The 18,636-nt window shown below is 40.3% G+C and overlaps 3 protein-coding genes across 3 annotated transcripts; 1 reads left to right on the forward strand and 2 right to left on the reverse strand.

The window, feature by feature from the left end:
- Positions 1–7,134: 7,134 nt before the first annotated feature.
- On the reverse strand, positions 7,135–8,126 carry LOC115671332 (uncharacterized). Its single transcript, XM_056321060.1, has 2 exons — positions 7,869–8,126; positions 7,135–7,737 (listed from the first exon to the last, which is right to left on the reverse strand). The coding sequence occupies exons 1-2, from the start codon at positions 8,124–8,126 to the stop codon at positions 7,135–7,137; spliced, it is 861 nt and encodes a 286-aa protein (XP_056177035.1).
- A 1,440-nt stretch (positions 8,127–9,566) lies between these two features.
- Positions 9,567–10,928, reverse strand: LOC115671330 (uncharacterized). Its single transcript, XM_056320796.1, has 5 exons — positions 10,788–10,928; positions 10,476–10,666; positions 10,249–10,325; positions 9,779–9,933; positions 9,567–9,689 (listed from the first exon to the last, which is right to left on the reverse strand). Exons 1-4 carry the CDS (start codon positions 10,868–10,870, stop codon positions 9,907–9,909), a joined length of 378 nt encoding a protein of 125 aa, XP_056176771.1. The 5' UTR covers positions 10,871–10,928; the 3' UTR covers positions 9,567–9,689; positions 9,779–9,906.
- A 2,166-nt stretch (positions 10,929–13,094) lies between these two features.
- Positions 13,095–18,424, forward strand: LOC115671278 (omega-amidase, chloroplastic). Its single transcript, XM_030592801.2, has 10 exons — positions 13,095–13,402; positions 13,483–13,599; positions 14,023–14,241; positions 14,728–14,821; positions 15,492–15,566; positions 16,234–16,312; positions 16,780–16,795; positions 17,761–17,841; positions 17,941–18,023; positions 18,152–18,424. The coding sequence occupies exons 1-10, from the start codon at positions 13,133–13,135 to the stop codon at positions 18,225–18,227; spliced, it is 1,110 nt and encodes a 369-aa protein (XP_030448661.1). The 5' UTR covers positions 13,095–13,132; the 3' UTR covers positions 18,228–18,424.
- Positions 18,425–18,636: the final 212 nt, after the last annotated feature.

Here is an 18,636-nt window from a genome sequence, read left to right on the forward strand (position 1 = left end):
AATAATTTCATTAACGAAATCAGTGATAGATAAAATTTTGAACCATGATTCCATTTATTAATCGAATTATCACATATATGAATTTACACACATTCGGTTAGAAATTTCTTATGCCTTAACACTTTTATGGCCTTGTGCTTCCTCTTGCTTTCATGAACATCTACCAAAGTTCATCCAACTTTTATTAGAAGCGGGACTACTTCTTATGTTCATATAAGTGAAGTTCCAAACTTATTACCTTAGCTATGCCTTGCTAAAATCTTGAACTTCCTTAAGGGTGTTTGCTTACACTTATCCTCTTAACTTTCCATGTGTAATAAAATTGTGTCCCAGTACTCGATCACTTGTCAAGGTACAATAACTTGTTGTTGCCCATTAAACTTTGAGAAATTTGTTAGAATTTGTAAAGTTGGGTTTCCACTGTACTTGACAATTATCAATTGGTCTAATACTCATTCCTTTGGCAATATTGCTAATTAAACCTCTCAAGAGTCCTTTAATGAATGGATCAACCAAGTTATTATTTGTCCAGATATAAATTACTGAAATAATTTCATCAGTAATTAATTGTCCAACATACTCATGTCGCAAGCCAGTGTCTAGATTTTCCATTGTTTTTTTTTACCATATGCCTTAGACATTGTTGCCTCACTATTGCGATGTAAGGATATGGCTGCCATTGGTGTGGCCACAACTCTTTATCCAATAGTAAATTCCACAGCCATTCAGCCTCTGTACCAGCTGCCGATAGTGCTATAAATTCAGATCCATCATTGAATGAGCAATACATGTTTGCTTCTTTGATGCCCAAGAGACTATACCATTTGCAAACTTGAAAATCCATTTAGATGTCGACTTGTAATCAATTGTGCTGGTTATTCAACTAGTATTTGAATATCTTTCTAGTTTTGCTAGTTGTCTTTTATAAAATAGACCATAATGATTCTGCCGAGAAGCAGCTTATCTTTTGCGAGCAACTCAAGCAAAGAAGGCACGCTTCCTTTCACGGCGGCTTCACAGAGCTCGGACTCCATGTTTGGATCTCTTAAAAGGGAAATTTCGAAATACTCACTCCTCCATTTGGAGACTTGAATATACATTGCCACAACCAAGTCAGCCTCCACAGTAGGCTTGACGAAGACCGAAAAATGATTGGTAGATCTTTCTCATCTGCAAGTATTTATCTCGGTTACATTTAGATAAGGTGGATGATTCCGGGAGCTTTATTGTGGGTACATGGGGATTCGCCTGTCGGCCATTTTCTGGGGAGTCTCGTCTCCATTTGGTCCTATATAGGTCAAGCTCGCACATGTAACATGTCCCGATTGAGCCATGGCGTCCTTTGATCATGAAAAGCAGCTACACTCTATTCATGCCTTTTGTTATGGAATCCACTTCACTCGCACAAACAGGTACATTACTTTAAAAAGGACACGCATTTTGTCAATATGTGTGCAATAATTTTTGCACCAACGCTCGCTCAATCAGACGAGCTGTAAACTAAGCGCTTTGGGAGAAATTATTCTGCCATATGGCTGTGTTAGGAAGATAGTTACAGATAAGCAACAGCGTCATTAGCACATTAGGAGTCGGTCTTCTCAACGCGGTAATCCCAAGTGATTTTGAGCTTGCGAATAGTTTAGGCTCAATGTGGAGGCACCAGCCTTGCTATGCCTCTAAAATTCCGCCGAAGAGAGTTGATCTTCATTTTCTTCCATTAAAATTTCAAAGATTGAAGGATCATAAGTTTCTGATTGAGTTGATCTGTCACGGAAGGCCTAAATAGTACTAGGCGGGGCAATGAATCGCGTAGAAGGTATACCCCTGCCACCACAGAAATGGTTTTCTTATTTAGATGAAGAAGCCTAGGATGATTCTGTACACAACCTTTTGGACAGATGTCGCTCGCGGCTTTATAGGCCTCATCAAACTCGGCAGCACCGATCAGTTATAGACATTTGGAATCAACTTACAACTATTTCTTGGGCGAATCAAGAAGAAACCCGCAATCTCTTCTTCAAATTTGTATTTTGCCAAATCGAATTTTAATTTGTTTGAAAGCCCTTGCTGTAGATTGCCCTTAAGGAAGCTACCATTCTCTCCTTGATCGTCGATTCTCTGGCAATGCTTCGTTGCGATGATGTTCTTCCCTTAAACCACGACCAGACAATTTTCTCAACTACTGCAGTGAAACAGCAGCCTTCCCCATAGAAAAGCAACTCTCTTTTAGAAAAGTTTTTGGCATGAAGTGGGCGACCACGAAACATCATATTCTGAGTTACTCGTTCCAGTGACCTGACATTACAAAGAACCAATCATCTGCGTTATGCATTACCCTTATTCTTATATGCAAATATGTGGCCTATGCTGAGAAAACATCATAATAGATTTTAAAGTTGACAAAACTATTCATATGTTTTATAAGTCTGATAAATGCCTTGAAGTATTTTGATTCAGGAAGTTATTTTTGGAAGAGAAGATATGACAATCTTAATCTTATTCAAGTTCAAATTGTAGAATTTACTTCAAGTAAAAGAGGTTCAAACTTTATACTGGAAATTAAGAACTTCAAATTCAAAGAGCTACTTATGTTCATATTCTGACACAAGTTCAGAACGTAAGTCCAAAACATAAGTTCAGAATGTAACTCGAGTCCATAACGTGATACAGTGCAGAACGTGACACAAGATCAGAACGTAAGTAACAGCTAGTGATCTAGTTTTGATTTTACATTTAGAAAGATTTATTGACTCGATCTTGAAAATTGTTTTGCAATGGTTTAATATGCAACACATGGTACCCGAGGCCTTCACACAATGTTAGACGTGATTGGCTAAGATCAATGACCATAATTTTCTATCGTACTTTCGCTGAGCAATTAGAGATATACCAACCCTACGTGAAAGTTACATTTGATAAGTCTGCCTACCAAAATAGTCGCAAATGGTTTCTAGCTAGCAAATAATTCAAGCACAATGAGCAAGCAGCAGTCTTGCTATACATTTGATTGCCCATTTCTGTTCGAAAACCAATGTGCCTTAACGATTCTCGTGTGCCTACGCAAAGAGAAATGATCATAAATCGGAGAAGGGAAAGCCAAAATTGTCCGAATCAATTTGACTTACTAAGTTTTTTTCCCGAAAGAAAGAGCAAGGAAACCAAGTAATGTGACAAAATTAGGCATGTTACATACTCGGATTACTTGCTCCACTGCATTCAGAAAACATGGAAAAGAATTCTTGAGAATGTTTTGATTCTTCCTCGCGTGACTTGTGTAAAAAATTTGTTGCCACGTAATCTTTATATTGACTTTCATGTTTTTGACAGCGGAGGAGGTGAACAATATACATTAGGAGGACGGAGAGCCGCCGCGCCCATCGCTGGGGATGTATTAAGGCGTGTTTGGTTGGGCCACCCCATGATGTGGATTTTGATCCTATCCATCATGTCGATGGCTGCGGTGAGGACTTCTCTGATGTCGCTGTGCTCACAGCAGTATATTAGCCCTTCAGAGCACACATTTGAAGGCAGCGGGCTTTTGCCTTCTAATCTCGAGAACACAAGCAGTTGCCCAGCTGCATTGGCCTCCTCGTGGATTCATCCTAGCCCGGTGCGATCGGCTGCTGATCCTTCGGTCATGGAGAAGATGCAGATGAAGCCCTGCGCGGGGGAACAAGTCAGATCAATTTCTGCAAGAACATCAGCTAATAAAACGTTGTTCTATGATTGTCATATTTACCTCTTCAGTTCGTATGATGTCCATTCCGAACAGTGTTTCTCCGGGTTCAGGGACTAGTTCTACTGAAACCTCCGCAATTCCTGGTAAAAACCATAATCTTATCCCATGAACCATTTGGACAGTCATTGTCTGGTTATGTTGCTTCCCCAAACTAATTTCTTTTCCTGTGGGGATATTCTTGCCCTTAGTGAAAAGAAGACGGCAACTAAATTACTCACCATACCAGGAATTAGAAGCTATATTGAAATGAAGGAGCTTCCACTAGATGCTGTGAAATGTGCATATTCTGATGATAACCTCTTTGGTTCGTATGATGTCCATTCCGAACCGTGTTTCTCCGGGTTCAGGGACTAGTTCTACTGAAAACGACCAATGAGTATGTGTGTTAGTGATCATTTCTAAACTATGCTTTTATTGATCGTGATATTAATTTACCAATATGACGGTCCTTTTTAGGTTAGGTATGAGTTGCGACGTAATACTCATAGAGGAATTTGAAGTTGATGGTTAACTTACAATTTGCTTCATAAGTCTTATAAATCAAAGAACAATGCAATCTCATCTCTGTGGAGGCAAACGTATAATAAAAGCTTCTTAGAAAAGGAAGCGCGATAGGGTCGTATCATTAATCACGGGTCTAGGGTCCCCTATGATAAAAATGCAGACTTCACTCCGTGTGCAAAATTGACTGGCTATAGCCAGTTATTTGCAGCTTACTTTGATTGTAGGCAATATACGCATCCAAAAGGTAATTTATGAATTGTAAGATAACTTTAACATTAACAATTACTTACGTACGTAAAATAATTTAACGGCATTGAAATTAGTTTTACAAACACAAAAATATGACTTACGAACATCATTTTGCATTTATGGTACAATAAGGTATATTACCACGATTAGACTTTGTTAGCGATTTACTAAGAATACGTATAATTAAGATATTCAAGGATTAGCACTCACTCGATTTACTAATTACAAGGGAAATTACTACTTTAGAACTGCATTACATCTCATGGCGTAAATTACTACTTTGAATTACTTCATATAAGACTTATTATTGTCTTAAGAGATGTTACAACTTTGAAGGTAAATTACTCATTGTCACATGAGAATGCTCGCACTTAGCAATTTCCATTTCACGCAATAAATTACCTCTAACCATCGGGAGTGATATATTACTTAGCAATTGTTGGCTAAACTCCCCATAATCTGATTGCATTTATTGTTCGAAAGTTGCATACAAAATAGTGACATTCCTTTATACATCGTAAGTTAGGGAAGTAGTCACCGGTAATTATCCAGTGATAATGTAATTTTCTCTAATTGGTCGTTATTGTTAGTTTCTTATGGTTAGTATTTTTCCACGGGAAAATTACCAAAAAAAGTCACAAACCTATTACACTTGGGGACTTGAATATATCTGCAAGTATGTGGCTCAGTTCTCACGCATGTACTCGTATGTCCCTCACGTAAGGTGATGATTCTTGTAGCTTTATCGTGGGTATGTGGGAATGCAGCTGGCGGCCATTTTCCGGCGAGTCTCGTCTCCATGTGGTCCTATGTAGGTCGAGCTCGCACATGCAACATGTCCCGATTGAGCCATTACATCCTTTGATAGTGTGAAGCAGCCACACTCTCCTCATGCTTTTGTTATGGAATCCACTTCATTCGCCCAAACAGGTCTATTACTTTGAAAGGACACGTATTTCATCGATATGTGTGAAGTGATTTTTGCACTAACGCTCGCTCAATCGGAGCGAGCCCTAGCCTAGGCACTTTCGGAGAAATTGTTCTTCCATATGGTTGTGTTAGGAAAGATAGTTACAAATGAGCAATAGTATCATTTGTGGAGGCATCAGCCTTGCTATGCCTCTAAAATTCTGCCGAAGAGAGTTGATCTTCATTTTCTTCCATTAAAATTTCAAAGATCGAAGGATCATAAGTTTCTGATTGATTTGATCCATCATGAAAGGCCCAAATGGTACTAGGCAGGGAAATTAATCGCATAGAACGTATGCCCCTGCCACCGCAGAAATGGTTTTCTAATTTAGATGAAGAAGCCTAGGATGATTCTGTACACAACCTTTTGGACAGATGTCGTTCGCGGCTCTATAGACCTAGTCAAACTCGGCAGCACCGATCGGTTATAGACATTTGGAATCAACTTACAACTGTTTCTTGGGGGAATCAAGAAGAAACCCGCAATCTCTTCTTCAAATTTGTACTTTGTCAAATCGGATTTTAATTTGTTTGAAAGTCCTTGCCGTAGATTGCCCTGAAGGAAGCTACCATACTGCTTCTTGATCGTCGCTTCTCTCTCAATGCTTCATTGTGATGATGTTCTTCCCTTAAACCACGACCAGACAATTTTCTCGACTACTGCAATGAAACAATAGCCTTCCCCATAGAAAAGCAACTTTCTCCTTTAGAAAAAGTTTTTGGCATGAAGTGGGCGACTATGAAACATCATATGCAAATATGTGTCATGGTTCATCCAAAGGTCCTAGGGATGTCAGGTAAGGGAACGATTCTTCGAGTTTGCGTGAGGAAACAGTCTATATATAAACAGAGGCGGTTTCTTCTTGTGCTCAGTGGATTCAGTCACAGATATGGCTTTTGCCTCATGTATGTCTTTCTGCATGTTTGCACACGTGTGTTCAGCAAGAATGATGAGCATATGAATCGACTATATCAGAATTGAAGATTTTTGAAGAATTATGTACTCATATTAGACTCTTAATAGATAGACGTAGTGTCATAGTCCCCGAGGCCTTCACACAATGTTAGACATGATTGACTAAGATCAATGACCATAATTTTCTATGGTACTTCGCCAAGCAATCAGAGATATATCAACATCATTCCTTTTATTTTCTTTCGAATATGGACATGTATGAATACGTGAACTTGACCTACATAGACCAATGCAAATCGAAATTGGTCCACAAGTGTATCCCCCAATTCCCTAAACACAGCATGCCAACTTCAAAAACTTCTGTTATAGTCTTATTTGAGCCTGCAACTTTATGGATTGTGTTAGGAAGATGCTTGAAATGAGCACTATTGTCATGAGCGCATTTACGATTAGCCTTCCTACCAAAATAGTAGCAAAGATTAATTTACATTTGAAGGTGTGATAAGCAAAAAGAAATGATCATAAATCGGTGAAGGGAAAGCCAAAATTGTCCGAACCAATTTGACCTGTTAAGTTCCTTCCCAGAAAGAAAGAGCAAGAAAACCAAGTCATGTGACAAAATTAAGCATGTTACATACTCGGATCACTGGCTCCACCGCATTCAGAAAACATGGCAAAGAATTCTTGAGAATGTTTCGATTCTTCCTTGCATAACATGTGTAAAAAATTTGTTGGCGCATAATCCTTATATTAACTTTCATTTTTTTAGCAGCAGAGGAGGTGAACAATGTACATTAGGAGGACGGAGAGCCGCCGCGCCCATCGCTGGGGATGTATTGAGGCGCGTTTGGTTGGGCCAACCCATGTTGTGGATTTTGATCCTATCCATCGTGTCGATGGCTGCGGTGAGGACTTCTCTGATGTCACTGTGCTCACAGCAGTATATTAGCCCTTCATAGCACACATTTGAAGGCAGCAGGCTTTTGCCTTCTAATCTCGAGACCACAAGCAGGTGCCCAGCTGCATGGGCCTCCTCGTGGATGCATCCAAGCCCGGCACGATCGGCTGCCGATCCTTTGGTCACGGCGAAGATGCAGATGAAGCCCTGTGCGGGGGAACAAGTCAGATCAATTTCTGCAAGAATATCAGCTAATAAAATGTTATTTCTGTGATTATGACGATTAGTTCGTTTGATGTCCATTCCGAACCGTGTTTCTCCGGGTTCGGGGACTAGTTCTACTGAAACCTCTGCAATTCCCGGTAAAAACCATAATCTTATCGCATGAACCATTTGGACAGTCATTGTCTGGTTATGTTGCTTCCACAAACTAATTTCTTTTCCTGTGGGGATATTCTTGCCCTTAGTGAGGAAAAGACAGGAATCAGTTACTCACCATGCCAAGAATTAAAAGCTATATTGACATGAAGGAGCTAAATTATGAACAGATCTCAAGAGCTTGGCGAAGAATCTTCATGGAAGAGAGAATTTACCGATGTGACGATCTGTTCGGTTTGGATGTTGACAAAGATGAGAGGAATTCCTGAGGAAACTGATGCAGAGAACCAGGCCATGGACCGAGTTGTGGTGGCCTCAATGGTGTGTGCACCTGGCAGAGGCATTAACAGAATGGAGCAAACTACCGAACACCGTTGATCAGGCAAATAGGTCCCGACTTTCGTCTTCCAGTCATATCGCATTCCTTTCTTCTTGAATCCTCCCGTGTCCACGTTCACCACCCGCCTGCTCATTTCTGCATCGTCAGATGGAAAGTCCTCATCTTATCACTTTGCACGATATAACACCCACGCTTGTTCAAATGAATGTTCTATGAGGTAATATCTACCAGCCATGATCCTAGCAGGACCATTGTCTGGATGAATGTTTGCAGCACATTGAAATTAATCTTGAACTACCATAATTGATGGACTTTCATCTTCCTGATTTTGTCTCCCGGACCTCTTGCCCAGCAAAAGCATTCCGTGATTTACTATCGTGAAGTTTCAGTCTGAAGGCTTATGTTTTATCATCTCTAGAGGGAAACTTTGAACAAGTAAAACCAATCGAGTACAACTAGAGATACTAAGACTTCAGTCCTCAACACGTTCAGTAAATGATGTGTCAAAATTCTATTGTTTGAAGAACAACTCAAAATCTCTTTCGTGAGATTACTTGGCAGTTGGCACTCACCACATCTTTCGTAATGTCTAAACCCATAACATCAAGTGAAGGTAGATTGAGGAAAGAAGGCACCAGCTACCTAGCAATTCAGTACATTGTTCCAGGTTTAAATCCCCTAAAACCACCACGTCTATCGTCCGTAGCAGCTTGGATTGTGAACCTCCTCTGGAGCATCGCGCCCTTAAGAGGCACGATGCGCACTTGGAGCTTAATCACACGGTCACCCCTCCTCACCTTCACCCACAAAGTCTCAGCCTGCTGGCTGATCTTGCCGAGCTGCGAGTTGAATTCTGACCGGGCCTTGGTCAGCACGAACACATCCGCGTCATCCTCCGCAAACCCTTCGATGATGTCCCCAGGCAGCGGCATGCTCTCATCCCAGTCCTCCGGCACCTCCTGCTTCACCCGTTTCACGCACAGCACCGTCATCTGAGTGCTGCCCATGTTGTCTCTCCTTCCAAAAACACGCCAGTACCTCTCCATGGAAACACTATTCACGCAGTTTATATCCTAGAAGAGGTTTCGCTGTCTGTCCTAGAGAAGTTTGTGAGGATGTACGAACACTCCAAGGTCTGTGTCTAGGATTTCACGTCCAGATCATATATTCTCTCAACAGCTTGGAGACTCTTCCTATGCCATATGGTAACAGAGTCATGTACTTAATTAATTAGAATAATGACAAGCGAGCCGGCTAAGTTAGGTTACAAATTATAATAGTAGACCTGACCAACTTGTGCTGCACCAACAGCCGAATAGAGACCGTACAGAATTTCACACAAAAAATGTTCTCTACTCTTTCGAGGCTTAACAAGAAATTCTGATCACAGATTGAGTAAAAAGCACGAAAGAGTAGCAGTCTCGTCCTCGCTTCGCTCACGGCGCCACTGTACACAAACAAAAATGTGCCGAAAGACCAAAGCATAAGACTCATCAAGGTCTCGAAGTCTCTGCAGCGTAAGAATATATCCGACTTAGTAAACGTCGTACTACTCTGTTCTAGCAACTCCGTAGCGGATCTTGTCCAATTTTCGTTGCCATTCCTCGATCTCTGCTTGGGTGCGACTCCTTTTCGGTTCGTCTTCTCTCTTTAGCTGCTCCTTTAATTCCAAGATCTTTCTCTCGATACATTGAACCTGCAGAAAACCGAGATTTGGCTGAAGTGGAAAATTTTTGGAAGGGCAAATATCAATTCGAGAACCAAGAGAAACAAAAGGGAGTTAACCTTTCTATAAGGCCACCGTCCCACTCCACCTTTTCGGCAAATTTTCTTGACAACGGTAGGACATAAACGCAATCTTTCAGAAGCCTTTTCGATCGGAAGATGAAAGTAACCTCCGACATCTCCCAGCGTCATCTTTCCCGCTCTCTCCCTCTGCACTAATCTCAGCACATAAATACAGCCGTTTTAGAATAATGGACGAAAAAGATGAGTTCAATGCAAGCGACAAGTTCGTTATTCTAAAGGCCAAGTCCTAGAGTGTAAAAGATTGATGGAGTAATATATATTTCAACAGAATCCACGCAAAAACTGTTTGCGAGAATAATTTGGCGAAGAACAGAACTCCGGATATCGGTTCCACTTATATACAACAGTCATAAGAGAGATTCATTAAGAAATATGATTGTTTGTCGTAGCATAAAAGGCTGTACAGAACACACATACACAGTATATAATTCTAGAAAAGCAATAACCTGTGCTGCAAGCCCGGTTTTCAGAGACTTCGCCTGTCGTTTCTTCGGTTTTGGCTTCTCCGTTTGCTGGGGATTCTCTGCTTCAAACAAAGAAAAATACGAATCAATAAACAAAACACGTTCTACGACTTCAAGTCATTCAAAAGATTGATGGGAACTTGAATCTAATTACATATGTGAGGCTTTTAATGTTGTAACTCGAAGAAGTGCGAATACATGTGCATCACCTGAAACAGTCGGAGGCGGAGGTAGTTGAAAATAATCGGCATTTACATTGCCATTGAAATCTATTCCCACGCACACAGCTTCGTAGAACATGGCAAGCGGATCCTGGTACATGATGTAGCCAGCCAGCCTCCTTCCCTCACAGTATTGCTGCAGAAAATCCTTCACATTCTGTATGCTTTTCTTGCAAAAACTGAAATGGAAGCAAGAAAGACAGGACTATATTGCTGCACGATACATATTCAGAACTCCGATTTCCAAAAAAAGAATTGTCATCTAATTTTTTAAGGGCAAAGATTAATTGAAGTTCTTACTCAAACATTTGATACCGATGGTTGCCGTTGGATGGTATCGCACCAGGATTGTGCTGAGTGTCCAGAATCGCGTGACTGACCATACCAACTCTTCCATGGAGTTCGAGTTTTGTGGTATGATGGGTTTCCACTAAAAATTTTCAAAGAACTTATGTTAGAAAGTGTCGCTGCAATAGAAATTAGCAAATAACACAACATTCGAACAACAAACACTAGAAGTGTCGCTGCAAAAAGTATTAGTAAATAGCAAAAACCATCAGCGCCTGATCAATCCCAGAACTTGTCGACTGTGTTCGACCGTACCTGAACTACTCACACAGACTAATCATCAAGAAAAGTTTCTACCCCATTGAAAGAGTAATCGAACGCACCATGAGTATGAATGATCTCTCTAAGCACATGACAACAACTGCAATTGTATGGAAGCGGCGGCGCTGGCCAATTCGCGAGCAGCCTCGGCACGAAATAGTTCCAATCCTCCGGTTGTGGATAGTAGCAATCCTCAGCGCCGCCACTGCTCGTCCCCGAGGGACCCGCATGGGACAAACCGGCCCCATCATTCCCGCTACCACGCTGTCCACTAAACATGTGCCAAACGGCGGGATCGTCAAATGGGTCCGGATCCCCAATCCCATCGTCGGGCAGAGGGGTGTTCTCATTGGACTTTGCAGCAAGTTGCGGATCAAACGGCGGCAGATCGTCCTCGAGACCGGGTTCGGGGTTCAGGAGGAGATACTTGAGATAGTCGTCACCGTACAGGTCATCGTCGGACTCACTGCCCGGCGCTGCCGCCTTCGGATCCGCCATGCATGACTGACCGTCCGGAGCAGCTTGTATCGTGCGAATGGCGAGTCGTTCTCGAGCACCGTTTTGCCGGTGCTTGAGAGGATCTCTACGAAGGGAGAGACGTTTTGTTCTGTGTTTATAATCAAATAGAGTGATCGAAGATTGGTGAGTGACTAGGAGTTTTTGTTCCAAGAGGTGCGAGTGGAATGGAAAAAGGGCGGGAAAGAGGCGGTTAACGACCGTTGAGACAGTAGCGGTTATTTTTTCATTTCGGTCCGAAAGTTTTGAGTTTCGATCAGGTGGTTCGAGTCCCACGGCAGCGAGTCTTTGGACATTTTCCGAGAATTTCCCCTTTTTTATGTTTTTCAACGTTATTAATTATTAATTATGAAGTGCAAATAAATATATAATTTTGTCAATTCTTCTAGGTGTCCAAATTGGTGCGCAATGTTCGGCTGATAATTTGTATTCACGTGTAATAATTGAGTTTCGTAATCGTGTGATTCAAAAATATTTCTTTTGAAAAGAACTTATAATATCTAAAAGTAAAAATGATAGCATATATCATCATGAGAATAGTGTATACGTTATTTTCGATTATTCATTGTAGTAGAACATTGAGAAAAAAGTTACGCACGAGATATATGTCATGATTAAGTAAGTAGTGAGTTTTTATTTGAAGTATGGTGTGTTTCATCACATGAATAAACTTCTTTTCATAAAGAAATTTGCTTCATTTAGATATTACCGTAAAATTGATCAGAGTGAAAATTAAAGAGATATATCTTATTTCGTTAAAATAAAATGGTAACATCAAACAGGAAAATATATCTTGTCACTAGATATTGTTTATAATTTAAACTTACTCATCTCATTAAGTAAATTTCAAACTTATTGAATAAAGTCAGTTAATTTGAACAACAACAAAAAGAAGAATAACAGTTTATACCAAAACTATACTCTTTATTTTAGCCATGACTCATTAATAACTAATGCAATCTGCTTGATGTAAATTTAAAAATTAAATTGAAAAATACAGTGTATCTCATAAATAACTTCTTCATATTGAATTTTATTTTCCAGGATGGAAAACTCATATGAAAGCAATAAAGGAAAGAAAGAATCATAGTCTGGATGGGCAGTTCTTACTTTGGAACCGAGAATCGTTCACTAAAAACCGGTTCAGGAAAATTTAAATCGAGAACCGCCCGGGAACCAGACCACCGATCCTGTCCGGTATGGTTCCTAGGTAGGTCCATAAAATCAATCATCAATCTCTATAAAATTACATTTATCAATTAATGTATATATACCAGTCCAATCCAGATGAGTAATACAACTATTGGAAGCGGGAACCAGATCAGTATTCATCAGTTAAAGTGAATTAAAATTGGGATCCAGTTCGGTCCGTTTCGGACGATTCCCGATTCCTTTGCATACCTCGAAAAGAAACGACATTCCGTTTCATCTCCCGAACGACGCCGTAGCGAAAGTCTTCTTCTTCCTCCAGCAATCAATGGACCAGAAAGCGAAAGTACAAAGGGAGACAGCGGAGAGAGATGAAATCGTCAGCGTCACTCTCGTCACTCCTCTGCTACAACAAAGCCTCGCTCTCTCGCTCCGCCTTCCTCCTCCCGAAGCCTCTCCACCGTTCCAGCTTCCTTGTCGGCGCCGGAGCCAGCGGCCCGGATCGCGCCGCGAACCGCCGTGTCGGCCTCCGAATCGGGACCTCCGGTTTCTCCACCGCCGCCGTCATGGCCGCTTCCTTCAAGCCCGAGCAGGCGAGGGCTCCGCCGGCGCTCCCTCTACCCAATCCTCCCCTCGCCAAGGCATGGGCTCGAACACCCTCGACTTTGATCATCACGTGACCTCGAAATTTGACGTCTTTTTTGGGGTGTTGTGATTTCAGTTTAAGATCGGGCTGTGCCAGCTTTCGGTGACGGCGGATAAGGAGAGGAACATTGCGCATGCTCGTGAGGCGATTCGCAAGGCCGTTGACAAGGGCGTTCAGCTTGTTCTCTTGCCCGTGAGTCTCTCTGCACTAGGTAGACTTAGTAGATGTTTAGGTAAATGTAGCCTGTGTTGGATGAAAAGGGTCGTTGAGCATTTTCGTGTAGCTGCGGAAAGTTTGGATGTGCCTCCTGATTGCAAAATGGTAATTTATGGCTTACAAAGACTTTGTATACCTTATCAAATGCCCTTTTGGTGGAGGCGTACGCTAGAAGAAAGAATAGATAGGAGCAACTTGAGCGGGCACATGTTTGTTTCATCAGTTTTGGGTGACTGTCTGTGGCCAAGTTCTTATTGATGCTTATGTAATGGCTATGTTTTCATACTGCAAACTTTGTCTTCCAATAAAATCAGCCATTATTTGCAGTCCGCAATGTTCTAAAAAAAAGGAGGGAAAAATCACGCAGCTTGCCTCATGATTTTGTGCACTCTGTACCAGGAAATATGGAACAGTCCCTATTCAAATGATAGCTTCCCTGTTTATGCTGAGGACATTGATGGAGGTTCATCTCCTTCAACTGCTATGTTATCTGAAGCTGCCAAGGCCCTGAAGGTTACCATAGTGGGTGGTTCAATCCCAGAAAGATGTGGTGATCGATTGTACAACACTTGTTGTGTTTTTGGCTCCGATGGAGTGCTGAAAGCCAAGCACCGCAAGGTGACTTTTCTTTCCTTAAGTAACTATGTATGGAACATTTATTTGCATGAGTCTTCTGGTCTGGGAGGAAGTTGGATATGATTGATTAAAAAGGTAGTCACCAGCTTAATTGGTCCTAAAGTCTTTGTATGGCTGTACTGTATAGAAATATAAAACGGTCACTTGCATGAATGTACAGTATTGGATCAGGACTGTGGACCTTTTGTCAGCTTAAATAGATCGTGCAACATAGACACCATTTAGGTAGAATAATTGAAGGGTCACACAAATAATCAAATTACGAATTCATTTTTTTGTCAATTTTTGGAGTTGACCGGACTGTGATGCTTTGATGTCCTATGATCAAATTCTGCCAAATCTTGTATATGTTGTGGGAAACCATCTTGTTGCTGCTAGTTCTTTTTCTCTTTTTTCTTTTCCTTTTCGCTTTACCACAGCATGCCACTAGTTCTTGAATCAAATTGTGGACATGGTTATTGGATGCAGATACATCTTTTTGATATTGATATACCTGGGAAGATCACATTTATGGAGTCAAAGACTCTCACGGCAGGAGAAACTCCAACAATAGTGGACACAGGTAAAGCACGTCTTGAAATTTAATATGATAAAACGTTCCTTTGCCTATGAGTTCTGTTATGAAATTCTAGATATCATGTTTGTACTCATTATGGTTGGTTATATTCACTTGTATTGCTGGAATTGTGAAGTTCTTCAAAGTTTCATCATGTAAATCAGTAAATGAGAATAACTTTTAAACTTGAAGTTTTTCAGATGCAAGGTCATTTCATAAGTTATTCGCTATATATAAATCTATGTTCGCATTATGAGTATCCTCAAAGTGCTGCATGTCATAAACTCTCTTGTGATTAGCGAAGGGTTATATTTTCCCCCAAATACAAGGTGAATCATTGTGCATGATTGACTGATTTAATAATACTAGACCTTACATGAGATTTATCTTGATAATGCTAGCATAATGTTACTGTGCTTTCATCTACACTAATATGTAATGTAAATGCCGAATTTGGAACTTGACTCTGAAGATCGGTAGTGTTGCGGAGAGTGTATTGATAAGTGGATTATCTTTGCTGAATTTTGCTCACCTGAATATGGAAATGAACCCTTTCTTGTTTTCCTTTCTTAAGTAGGCCCAAATGTTCACACAGATCTATGTTTAATGGTTTTTGATAGCTCTATCTGTTGTTTAAGTTGTTTTCTTTTCTTTTTTCTTTTTTGGCTCTATGCAGATGTTGGACGTATTGGTATAGGCATCTGTTATGATATTCGGTTTCAGGAATTGGCAATGATTTATGCTGCAAGAGGTAGGTTTCATTTCCTCTTTGTCTATTTTGCATTTCCTACAATGTTGACTGCATACTGGTGCTGGGCCTGCCACTGGCCCAGTCTATGCAGTTCGAAAGTAAGAAGATTTCTGGCAGTAAACATGTGTGTCTTAAGTGGTGGACCTTTGGATTGTTTTCCTTTGATTTATTTTCGTTTTATCCCTTCCGATGATTTTTAAGTTGAACATCAGCAAACTAAGCCTTGCACAAAGGGGGCTTAGCTGTATAAATGCTTTTACGATATTGCTATATGTCCTCCATTGCTTTTTGTATAGAAGGTATCTCTTTGCAATATAGAGGTCCTACTTAGCGAGTTTTGCCTCCTCCACTATTAAACTGTTTTGAGTTTCTTTCCTAGATTAATGAGGTTTGCTATCGGTGTTGCTAACTGGCCTTTTATCGACAATATCATTCTACTAAATATATTTGCACTGATACATTGATAATAAAGTTATATGATGCTGAACTCTTGGTGTTCTATTCTGCATAAATGGATCTAGGTTGTTAGATAATATCCCCATAGTGTGGGTATTCTAGTTTGTAGCGCATTCTGGAATTGTCTTTCCTTTTATTATCATGTAGATGGGGTTCAGAAGTGATTTGAACTTTCCATACACTTGAATTGCACTGTTACTTGTTTGCATAGGTGCTCATTTGCTTTGCTATCCTGGGGCCTTTAATATGACCACTGGACCATTGCATTGGGAGCTACTCCAGAGAGCTAGGTAATTATACATTTCACCCAAGAACCTCTTTTCACTATTATGCTATTTGAAGTTGTTATTGTGCCATTTTTATGAATTTTCTTTTTCTTTATCATGTTTTTTATGGCTTGTTACCCTGAATAGCAGGGAAATTTGTGTTGGAGATTGAAGAAAGATCGCATGCTCTGCAACATTTGGTTTTACATCTGTTTTGAGATTATGCCAATTTTTAGTTTTGCATCCTTTATCAGCAATGATCTATTCTTTGGCCATCATCTTTAGATGATACTTAGTTTTAATGATAGAAAAGGTGGCGCACTGACAAGTCTTCAACACATTATTAAATGCTTTCACTGTTGTAATATTTAGGATTATCTTATTGCATATGATTTCACATTTGACAATGTGGTCCATGTCATATTTAGCTTTATTATGACTATAGTGATCATTCTACTGATTTTCTTCTTCTGTTTTTTCATAATGTGCAGGGCTGTAGATAATCAGGTATAGTAATGGGACTTGATCCTAGGTTTCTTGGCAATGAGCTCGATGGCATGGTTGTATATATTACTAGTTCTTGCAATAAAAGCCCTATTGCTCATAAGTGACTACTTGCCTCCTGTTGGTGCATCAGATCAATTACGAGCTTAGTGGGAGTGATTCCTGGATGGGAATGATCTGCTTTTGCTAATGAGAAGCAATACAATAATGTCATGCTATTTCTATATTTCAAATTAAGGTCATTGCATTTCCCTGGACCTTGGCAACGTTATTTATTGCCAGAGTGGGGGAGGTCCTTTAACCTGATTTCTTTTTGTTGGTCTCTGAAAGATTACTTGTTTCATTTGAAAAGCATAAAATGTCCATACTTGTCCTGGATTCAATTGGCAGAGTTGATAGTATGATTTGTAAAATTCTCAGTATAATGGTGTGCAACCAAAAAAAAAAAAAAACTTTTCGTTATGTCTTACTTCCATAGTTGTCATGTCTGTCCCTTTTTTTTTTCAATGATAAATTTTGCTCATTTTTCATCTGGAAAGAATTCTCTTGCCATGGCATCACAAGTTCTTCCCTTTCTGTGTCTACATAAGATATCAACAAAATATACAGAGCATCAATGTCAATATGATGGGGAAAATGTGATATGCAGTCAGTATCATGATTTGGGATCCTCTAAAATAAAATATTGAATGTTTCTCATCTCTTTCTGAATTTTGACCCAATCGTACTTTTGTCTCAACTAAAAATGCTTAGTACTTTATTCAGGAGATTTCATCATGGTTGTGACTTCTCAAAGTGATGCTGTTTTTTTCGTGTCTCTGGCAACTTGTAATCTGCTTCTTGTTTGACCAAAACACTGACTTCAATGAGTGGCATGTTTCTCAGAACTCCTATATCTGAACGTCGGTATGTTTTTCTATTAAATTTAGGATGTTTTTTAGTTAACCAGTTATATCGATGAATGACAGTTGTATGTTGCAACTTGTTCACCTGCTCGGGATGCTGGGGCTGGTTATGTGGCTTGGGGGCACTCCACTTTGATTGGACCGGTAAGTGTATACTTCTCAGTAGGGTTCAAGTAAGGGGTTTTAGTTATGAACCATCAAAAGAAGCCACAAAAAGCTGACTGGGAAGATTTCATGTGATAGTTTGGACAAGTTTTGGCGACAACAGAGCACGAGGAGGCCATTATCATTGCGGATATCGATTATTCCGAGATGGAGATGAGAAGGTGATCTTCTTTTTAGCCTTATTTTCATATTGCTTTTTAGCCTTATTTTCATATTGCTAATTCTTGACATTTTCCATTTAGAAGGAAAGAGGAAACTGTCAAATGATTTTGCTGATTGAAATGCACAGGACTAATCTCCCGTTGGAGAAGCAACGGCGAGGGGATCTTTACCAGTTGGTTGATTTCCAGAGATTGAACTCCTAAGAAGCTTCTCCAGTACAGATGATCAAAAAATGGCCGTCCGTCCGGTGTTGTAATGGTTAAAGAAACACCGTACCAAACAGCAATTCCCAAGGGGGAATCTTCTTGTAATAAACTCTCTTATATACTCCCCCGGCAATGTCTAGCGCATTTGTATTGAACCGAGATCTTTCTTTTCCGATGCACTACGATTCGGTGGATGGACTTGGCGAGCCACAGGACCATCTTATGTTACATTCAACGGCTAAATACAATGTCCTGGCGTCGTTCCGCTTTCATCGGATGTCACCAAAGAGACCAAGCACAATGCTGTATAGGAATTCTAATTGAGAAAGAGCATTGAGGGAAGCAAGGAGCATGCAGTGCACGCGATGATGGTGAACCCCAACTGCAAGAAAGATCAGCCAAGTTG

The sequence above is a fragment of the Syzygium oleosum genome, unplaced genomic scaffold (assembly GCF_021117445.2).
Source record: "Syzygium oleosum isolate NSW1041296 unplaced genomic scaffold, Sole_v2.1 Sole_v2.21, whole genome shotgun sequence".
Classification (NCBI taxonomy): domain Eukaryota; kingdom Viridiplantae; phylum Streptophyta; class Magnoliopsida; order Myrtales; family Myrtaceae; genus Syzygium; species Syzygium oleosum.

Excerpts from the sequence above, each read along its gene's own strand:
- LOC115671332 (XM_056321060.1), bottom strand. The coding sequence starts at position 8,126 with ATGAGCAGGCGGGTGGTGAACGTGGACACGGGAGGATTCAAGAAGAAA. Across the intron at positions 7,738-7,868 it reads CCGAACAGATCGTCACATCG|GGCAAGAATATCCCCACAGG; the intron begins GTAAATTCTCTC and ends TTCCTCACTAAG.
- LOC115671330 (XM_056320796.1), bottom strand. The coding sequence starts at position 10,870 with ATGGTCAGTCACGCGATTCTGGACACTCAGCACAATCCTGGTGCGATA. Across the intron at positions 10,667-10,787 it reads CATCGGTATCAAATGTTTGA|TTTTTGCAAGAAAAGCATAC; the intron begins GTAAGAACTTCA and ends CTTCCATTTCAG. Across the intron at positions 9,934-10,248 it reads AAACCGGGCTTGCAGCACAG|TGCAGAGGGAGAGAGCGGGA; the intron begins GTTATTGCTTTT and ends TGCTGAGATTAG.
- LOC115671278 (XM_030592801.2), top strand. The coding sequence starts at position 13,133 with ATGAAATCGTCAGCGTCACTCTCGTCACTCCTCTGCTACAACAAAGCC. Across the intron at positions 13,600-14,022 it reads TTCAGCTTGTTCTCTTGCCC|GAAATATGGAACAGTCCCTA; the intron begins GTGAGTCTCTCT and ends ACTCTGTACCAG. Across the intron at positions 17,842-17,940 it reads ACTCCACTTTGATTGGACCG|TTTGGACAAGTTTTGGCGAC; the intron begins GTAAGTGTATAC and ends TTCATGTGATAG.